The sequence below is a fragment of the Micropterus dolomieu genome, linkage group LG09, assembly GCF_021292245.1.
Source record: "Micropterus dolomieu isolate WLL.071019.BEF.003 ecotype Adirondacks linkage group LG09, ASM2129224v1, whole genome shotgun sequence".
Taxonomy (NCBI): Eukaryota; Metazoa; Chordata; class Actinopteri; order Centrarchiformes; family Centrarchidae; genus Micropterus; species Micropterus dolomieu.
The window spans coordinates 11459307-11468022 of record NC_060158.1 but is presented as its reverse complement, the minus strand read 5'-3'; the positions used below and the strand labels follow the sequence as shown (position 1 = coordinate 11468022).

The 8716-nt window shown below is 38.5% G+C and overlaps 1 protein-coding gene across 2 annotated transcripts; it reads left to right on the top strand.

Moving 5' to 3' along the window:
* The first annotated feature begins 524 nt into the window (after positions 1–524).
* Positions 525–7971, top strand: LOC123976988 (homocysteine-responsive endoplasmic reticulum-resident ubiquitin-like domain member 2 protein). 2 transcript variants are annotated; one of them, XM_046059421.1, is made up of 9 exons: positions 525–676; positions 1776–2124; positions 3325–3402; positions 4256–4366; positions 4554–4684; positions 5034–5147; positions 5258–5545; positions 5828–5945; positions 6742–7971. In XM_046059421.1, the coding sequence occupies exons 2-9, from the start codon at positions 1978–1980 to the stop codon at positions 6907–6909; spliced, it is 1155 nt and encodes a 384-aa protein (XP_045915377.1). In that variant the 5' UTR covers positions 525–676; positions 1776–1977; the 3' UTR covers positions 6910–7971. The 2 variants fall into 2 exon arrangements, with proteins under 2 accessions (XP_045915377.1, XP_045915376.1); XM_046059420.1 differs by having other exon boundaries at positions 4253–4366.
* The last annotated feature ends 745 nt before the right edge of the window (positions 7972–8716 follow it).

The window sequence follows — 8716 nt, the reverse complement described above, 5'->3', positions numbered from 1 at the left end:
CTGTGGAGGATAACACAAGAAAGTTAAAAGAAATATTTCCATGGTGGTCCTCCTTGTAGTCTGATAAAGATGGGAACTCAAGCTACAGATGATTTAAGGTAGGTACACTGTACAATCAACCCTTACAATATACATATAAAAAACTAACACATCCTGATACAAATATACAAAAATAAAAACAAATGCATACCTGTACACAAATACATGTATATACAACTGGGATTCCCTCACAAGGAGCCACACATTATTTTATTATTAACAGTAGCTAAAATTAATACAATCTAATATTAGATAAAATATTACCTTCATGTTATAGTGTTGAGTTTTTGTTGTAGAGATTTAACTTTATTTTTATTTCGGAGACTAATTAGTCCATCCAATTTATAAATGAGGATTGTCCTATTTATTAATTTAATTACTTATGTCGTATAGTTAGTCATGGTCATAGGCAGTAGGCTGTATAAATACATCTGCATTGACATGGCTCATACTGGATTTAATTATAACACCTCTGCTGTAACTGACACTTCTACCAGCAAGTGGCGGTAATGAACCATAAACATTGAATGTCGACAACATCCTGAAAACCAACGAAGAAGACCAACATCCAGGTTTAGTCCTGTGGTTCAGTATGGAGTTATGTAGGCTGTTTATTTCAGACACTGGGATAAATAAGGTAGGTAAGACGAATAACTTATTAAAGCTCGATCGGTTTAATCTGGCTATCTAAGTATGCTAGCTAACAACTTTTCCTGCTTGAGTTGGCGTTAGCAGCAGAAAACCTACTGAGGCTAATGAACGTTAGGCTAGCTTAGCCAGTTGTTAAATACTCCTAACCACAGCTAGTTGTTAGCAAACGCTATTTTACCCTGACATGCCTTTACGTCTCTGTCAGTCTCCTTATAACGATATAACAGCGCTAGTTGTCTTTAAGCGTTTGTCTGGTCATATGAGTGTCAAGAGTAACGTTACATATCGCATTCAAATCAATGACGTTAAGTGTTAACGTTAATATTGTTGTAAACTAACGTTTCTATGCAATGCCAAATTTCTGCTTGTCTGTAGCAGAAACTACTCGACCGTAATATATCTAATAATTTCTTGGGGTCTAACCACCGGTAACTACTGTATTTCAAACAAGGCTAAGGAAGTAATCCATTTCACAAATCTAACGTAACATAAAATATTCCCCGCTGAGTTGTCTTATTGCCAAGTTTACAGACATTGATACTTCTTATAACCAACTTCATACTTAAACCTATTTTGTTAACATAGTATCGAATAAATTTCTCACACATTTCTTAATTGTAAAATATACGCAAAATTTTGAACAGAGTCTCACTTTTTTGAAGCTGCAAACTGCACACTCTTTTAATCAACAGGATTTGTCGCTTTACTAATCCAGATGGTGGCGCTCTTGAATATCTGATTAATTTCATTTCAAAGTTTTTTTTTTTTCACAATCAGAAAAATCTCACATTTTCTTCTAGAACTGAAGTATCTACTTAAATCAATCATTTTATAAAACAAAACAGTTTAACACCAACATTAATAAGCTTTTAAAACCTAATGGATTTACCCCCTGACTGAATACGTTTACCCTTGTGTATATGTGTTATAATATAGCTTTTTATATTTCCATATTATGTTCTCCAATGTATGTTCTGATTTTTTACCTAAATGTTTTAGTATTAATGTATATTATTATCCTTGTAAAAAGAAAAAAGAAAAACGGGTAACCTCAGCTAACCTTGTGTTTTCCTTTCTCTCCTCAGGTTCCAGCTGTGTGTCGTCTGTAAAACATTACAAGAAACTAGTTGCAGCTGCAGATTAGCAACATCAGACTTTACATAGCATTAAAGCTTTGCCCCAATGGTGTCAGGAACCCACTAGAAAACTATTAAGGAAGACTGTAGTCAGTGCCCTGACTGGGCAGATTGTTTTTTGTTTCCCACTGGAGGCAAATGGTTTTGAATCATGGATCAAGGTGTTATGGACAGTCCTGTTATCCTTGTCATCAAGGCGCCCAACCAGAAGTACGATGACCAGACCATCAACTGTTACCAGAACTGGACTGTGGAGAAACTCAAAGCACACCTGTCAGATGTATACCCAAGCAAACCAGTGAGTATTTTGCTTCAGTCCTCTCAAAGCTGCAGAGATGAGAACATGAATGGTATTTATTCATGCCAAAGCCTATTTCTATGCCTCTCTGGCCCATCCTACTGTTCTCTGTCATCCAAGTCAGCTGATCACCTTTGTTACAACCTGTGTGCTGTGATTCCGTGTGTGTGTGTGTGTGTGTGTGTGTGTGTTCCTCAGTTGGGCAGTTTGGCTGCATAATCTAACAGGAAGCATGTGGTGAGAGAGTACTGATGACATGTAACACATCTTCCCAGCCTGACACAAACATTAACGTTAACATCAGTTACATGGAATGCATAGTCAGCTGAATCACCAGGATGCCCTGCGTGTGATGTTATCTATGATATTTTTAGAGTTTAAACCCAAGAAGCGAGTTGTGTAAGATAATATCAAGCATTGCTGAGTGTTGTGGAATGTCAGATTTACATGGTTTAGCTGGTATTTGAGCTTTTTTGAGTCCAGGACTTGCACAGCCACAGCCAACATTTTCCTGTAGAACTTTTCTTGCTGTTTGAATTCTGCTGTCTGTTATTCACATTACTGTGAATAAAAGTGACACAGACCATTAACCTTGATCTACTCTCTGAAGTGAAAGTAGTTGGGTCTCCAGAGTCACAGGAGCTGAAAGAGCCTGCAGATTTGACATCACAGTGAAAGAAATGTGTTCAATTGAATTGTGCTGCTAATCTGACTTTGCTCCCTTTCCCCTCTGCTCAGGACTTGTACTGATGTAATTACTATAAACACACAGGGACAAACTGCTCCCTTGTAAATCTGCAGGGTAACCTCTGTAAAGGCTGCACTTTTGTTAGTGTAATTTAGAAGTTAACTGTTGCATATTTAATAATGAGGCAGCTTGAACTCAGAATAAAATGTTCTCAATATCAAGATGGCCAGGATTTAAAATAGGCTATTTAAATTCCTGAATGGTCGTGCAGTGACTGTATGTTGTACGAGGACACACTCTGACCTTGTTGTACTGCCAGTTTAATCCAATGTTAAGACCCACTTATCCCAATTGAGGTTACAATGAGCTCATGCTTGTTACTCACTCACTCACTACTTTTGAGGTCGTGACCTACATTTTCAAGTTTGCTGTTTTCTAGATTATTGTTGTAATGCATTTGTTATTTACAAATGTCAAATTCTCTCCCGTGACCCCATTATCATTTTCTGTAGAGCTCCAAAGACCAGAGGCTGGTGTATTCTGGGAAGCTGCTTTTGGATCACTTTACCTTAAAAGATGTGCTCAGAAAGGTAGGTAGTGATTCTCCCTGAGCCTCTGCTTTAACCAATTGCAAACACTATATGGCCGTAAGTATGTGGACAACTCTGTCCAACTCTCTAGACTTGAGCTAGGTTCCATAGTTTCAGAAAAATTTTTAGACAATTGCTCTTACTTTGTGGCAAGAGTTTTGAGGACGCCAGAAAATGAGGTCTATAAGAAACAGTTTTCCCAGTTTTGTTGAAGTAACTTGACTGGCCTGCACAAAGTCCTGACCTCAAACCCATGGCATATGCAAATACAATGACAGGCTCCTGTAATGATCTAACATGTGCACGTAGGCGTTGTATTCAACAGATAGACAAATGCAAACATGCTTCCACTATCAAGTTACGAGTGTCACAGGTGGCATGCTCAGAAGAAGAACATTAATGAATAGGTGTATTGCTGCCATAAGAGTGAGAGTGTGTTGATGTTCATGGTCTTAATGTCATAATTATTCTTTGCATTGATTAGACTTTTTAAATATGTTTTACTTCCCAATTTGCTGCTTGTTTTGCACCTCAGGGCGAGAGCAATATTATCTAAGTAATGTATTTTTAAATGGAATCTCAGGTGGGTGGTATTTTAATGAGAAAATCAATAGGGCATGTTGTTATCTTTTTGTCAGTATGGCATTTACTGATATTACACAGACATCATAAATATAACTGTTATTTTTCATTTAATTTCTTAAAGCAAAAAGTAGATGTAGAAATGTTTTTAAGTATTCTGTGCTGGTTAAATGACACACAATACATCCATAAAGTTCAGAAGTTTATCTTTCTTTGGACATGCAATTCTTAGGCTCTGTTTAGTGATGAGCTGTATTGGCTTCCACAGCAGGATGAGTACCATATGCTCCATCTGGTTTGCGCCTCACGAACCCCTCCCAGCTCCCCAAAGCCTCCACGCAGCCGCGGTAACAAGCCTCAGGGGAACTCAACCGGTCCCACGGTGGGTCAGCCACGCACTTCTCACACCTTTCCATTCATTTCATCATCAGCACATTTCCTTTCATCATCCAGCTCACTACTGTGATCTACACCTCCCTATTTAAAAAAAACAAAAAAAACTTTCACCTTTCTTTCAAGATGGATCACGAACCATTACAATTATTAAGAACTTATTGTTTTGGTTGCAGCCCCTACAAAACTCTTATAGCCCTCCCACTGGTCAACATATCCAGTCATCTACAGGAGAGGGCAGTGATGGACTCAGACAGCGAACTGGACCCATCCCTGGCCATCATATGTATGCACAATATATGCACAGGTAAACGTTTGGATTGAAAACATTGAAACTGTGATACTCTAGTGCAGAATTAAAGTGTAGGTTAGTAAGCTGACTCATTACAGCATATCTTGAGAACAGAGAAAAAAATTGAGGGGATAATTCCAGACCAATAGGGTAATTTTTAAAATCCATCAGTGAAGTGAGAAGCCAAAAATCAGTCAAAAAATTCAGTACATCTCAGCCTCTTTGAAATGGACATGAAGTCCAGGACTTATTTTGCATTGTGGTTCATGTTAAGTTGCTATTAGGCCTGTTTCTTGATAAGAAAATGTCCTTGGCTGTCAGTTGATGCCATAGCCATTTTGTAATGCAGTATCTCTATTTCCAGCTGGAATCAGTACTCCACACAGTCAATTCTTCCCACAAACATGCCTGCTTATTACAACCCAATGACACTAATGTGGTGGCAGCAGTTGTACGCCCGGCAATACTACATGCACTAGTAAGTCCCTACACGTTTCTGGTAAATGTCTCCAAAGTGTTGTTCGGCCAGTAAACAGTGTAACCATCCCACTCTGCTCTTATCCTCTCTGTGCCTCTCTCCCCCTCCAGTCAGCTGCTGGCTGCCTCCTCTCAACACCTCAGGCCAGACCTGCCCTCGACTCAGTCTAACCAGCCCGATCCTCTGAGCCAGCGACCTGAGGCAGATCGCAGAGGCAACCCGGAAGTCCAGATGAACGCCCAGGGTGGGGAGATCCTGAATGAGGAGGAGCTGAACAGGGATTGGCTGGACTGGGTGTACACATTTTCACGTGCCGCGATCTTACTCAGTGTAGTCTACTTTTACTCCTCCTTCAGCCGCTTTGTCATGGTGATGATGGCCATGCTAGTGCTTTACCTGTGAGTGCACCTAACTTGTATTTTTGATTTGGCAGTTTGGGCTTCATGTCATTCACCTCTCATAATGATAGATGACATCAGAACAGTCTGTTAAACATGAAATGAAAGTTGGTATACCTCGCACATCTTTTGTAATTTATTATTTGTTAAGCTCTTTATTATATTTATTCTTAATAGACTTTACAGGCTACACATGATTAGGTTTTTGGGAAGTTGGTCAGAAAAAAAACAGGCATTTTGAATAACCCTAACTCACGGATTATTTGAAAATGTTGTGTGCAGGCATCAGGCCGGCTGGTTTCCCTTCAACCTGGAGAATGAACTCCTGCAGCTTCCCGGAGACAGAGCCAATCAGGGCGACATGGAGGGAGAGCTACAAAACCACGACTTACAAGAAATGGTAGCCCCCTCTCATCCCTCTCAGATTTACCAAGACCATTACCCAGGGCTGATGCGATTTTTAGCTTGAACAATGATTGTGTCAGTGCAGTACAAGTCATTCACCAAAGTACCAGTTTCCAGATATGTACAGGATTTTTACAGAATAGTTCTAATATTGATACATATTAATGAAAATAACCCTCCCCATCTTGGTTACAAATACAACTTAGATGCATTGAATAGAGTCTAAAAGTGGGCTGGAACAAAAAAAGTTAATTTAACTATTTTCATAATCGATTATTTGTTTGAACAGTTTATCAAGCGCAAATGCCAAACATTTGCTGTTTCTCAGGAGAGAATTATTTCTTTATAAATTTAATATCTTTGTGTTTTATATTGCCTGATGATGTCACCATGGGTTATGGGAAATTATGATGGGTTATTTTCCATATTTTCCGAAATGGTTAATTGGATGAAAAAAAATTAACGGATGATTTAATCAGTAATGAAAATAATTGATATTTGCAGCTCTAGTGATGCGGCAAGACAACAACGAAAAGAGCACAATGACATATTAGCTTACAGGATAACTTCATCAAGGAACAAAATGGACTTCGACTCCTTTTAAAATGCTTTGTTTGCAAATGATAAGTCTGAATTGGTCAGACATTGAGAATAACTTTGCATTGGGGAGCTATTGCTCCAGTTTACATAGCAGATATCTCATTTCACAGTCAAATATGTCACACTATTAGTGTGAAATATACTCAACTGTACTCTTATAGTTTGACATTATCCTCCTATCCATCCTATAGGAAGGAGTTATAGATGATGGCTCGGATGATGATGGGGAAAGCGCAGAAGAAGGAGCAGAAGATCCAAACAGCGCCCCCCACACAGGCTTCCTGTCCTCCACGTGGTCATTCATTATAACCTTCTTCATGTCACTCATCCCAGAAGGACCGCCAAACGCTGCTAACTGAACCACGAGCCGCCACACTTCTCCAATTTCTTTCTTTAAGAGGAGGACGAATATCTTACCTGCTTAGAGAAGCTGTTTCTGTTGCAATGCACTGTTATAGTTTCCCACTAGTCTACTTTACTACATATCTAAGACTTTGAGCCAAAACACACACACATGACTGATTTAAGCTGAAAAGAGAAAGATGGTCCCTTCATGTGGAGTTTTTTGTTTGTTTGTCTGCACAAAGACAAATGACGGGAATATTAGTTAACTGCTATATACAAGGATTGCCTGTGATACTTTGTAAACATAGTCAAAACAATAGTAGTGTCTGCCAATGCAATGTTTCTGTTATTTATAAAAAAAAAAGGCACAGTGAAAAATAGTGTTTAACAACTAAATCTCTTTTTTTTTTTTTGTTTTTTTTTTTTCTTTGTAAGAAGCTGCAGTATTTGTTGAAATAGTTTGGTTTGAATTGTAACATTTCTTTTGTAATGGTAGTTGTATCCAAACAAGACATTTTAAAAGGGCCATTTTTGTCCAAAAGCTGAACTTCAGCAAATAATCCTGAACCATGTGAGTGATTGTGGCGTGAGAGTTCAAAACGTGTCTGAACACATTGTGTACATTGTTGAAGTATATCCCACAGTGACGTTTGCCACAGATATGTGATTTTTACTAAAGAAACATTGTACCACAAATTCTCTGACAGCCTGAAAGTGAGTCCTCTGCAGCCATTAGTGGAATGGCTCCTCCACAAAGGCCTATAATCTGCAAACAACCTCTATATGTCTGGATATATTTCCAAATCTATTAGAATTACAGTGAAAATATCATCGCAGCTTACAATTGACCTGTCTCGCGATGTTAAGGAAAGTGAGTAATAATTTGTGGATCTGCTCTGTGATTCAGATCCCCTTGAAAAAATGTATTGTGTTCCTTCCATAGCCCATGCTGCAACCTTCCACTTAGTTTCATGAAAATCAGGCCAGTAGTTTCTCCATAACCCTACACACACGGCACTGAAAACACAACCTCCTTGGAGGTAATAAAGCACTGCCACAATTCATGTTGGACAAAACGTACGCCTCATTAAGTTTGTGAAAATGGCTGCTGCTGATACCTTTCACATCTTGTGTACCAATAATAGAATATATAGTAATATTTAACTCACTCATGGTAATGTAGTTATGTGGTATTAGATGGGTAATACTATCTTTCCAAAGAGCAACGTACTGATTTGTCCTGGGCCAAACAAAGACACTGTTCTTCATTCTTCTAATAGGTGGATCTTCCCTTTAAATCAGCTTTAGTGTAAGAAGCATAACTTGGAGTTGTAGTATTTAGTGGGGCTTTGAGTATGCAGTATAATCTTTACAGTATACTATATTTTGTGACAGAGACTGGCTGGAAGATCTGGAGGCCTTGGTTGAGTCTGAAAAAAAACAGTGAAAAAAAAAATAAACATTGAATCTTGTTAATTGACTACTTTATGGTCTTAACTTTATTCTGGTCCGCAAGGGTGGTGCTGGAGCCAGTGCTGTGCCTAGACTGGAGCACATGCTTCTCAAATATAATGAGCAATCAAGAGCCTCAAACTAATTAAGTAGATGTGATTACAACAGTCATAATCAACAGTGCATATAATAAAATGCCGACATCACTATGCAAGTGAAATTACCGTCATGATTAAATGTCTTTCTTGGAATTGTCACAAAGTGGAGTGAACCATATCCCATGCCTACACAATTCCCAATATAGCTGAATTACTCTCATGCAGGACTAAGTAAAGAAGTGACACTCAGTATTATTCCACTTGTTACTCT

Bases quoted from the DNA above. Each gene is read 5' to 3' on its own strand.
- LOC123976988 (XM_046059420.1), top strand. From the start codon at position 1,978: ATGGATCAAGGTGTTATGGACAGTCCTGTTATCCTTGTCATCAAGGCG. The intron at 3,403-4,252 runs GTAGGTAGTGAT...TGGCTTCCACAG, and splicing joins TAAAAGATGTGCTCAGAAAG to CAGGATGAGTACCATATGCT. The intron at 4,685-5,033 runs GTAAACGTTTGG...CTCTATTTCCAG, and splicing joins TATGCACAATATATGCACAG to CTGGAATCAGTACTCCACAC.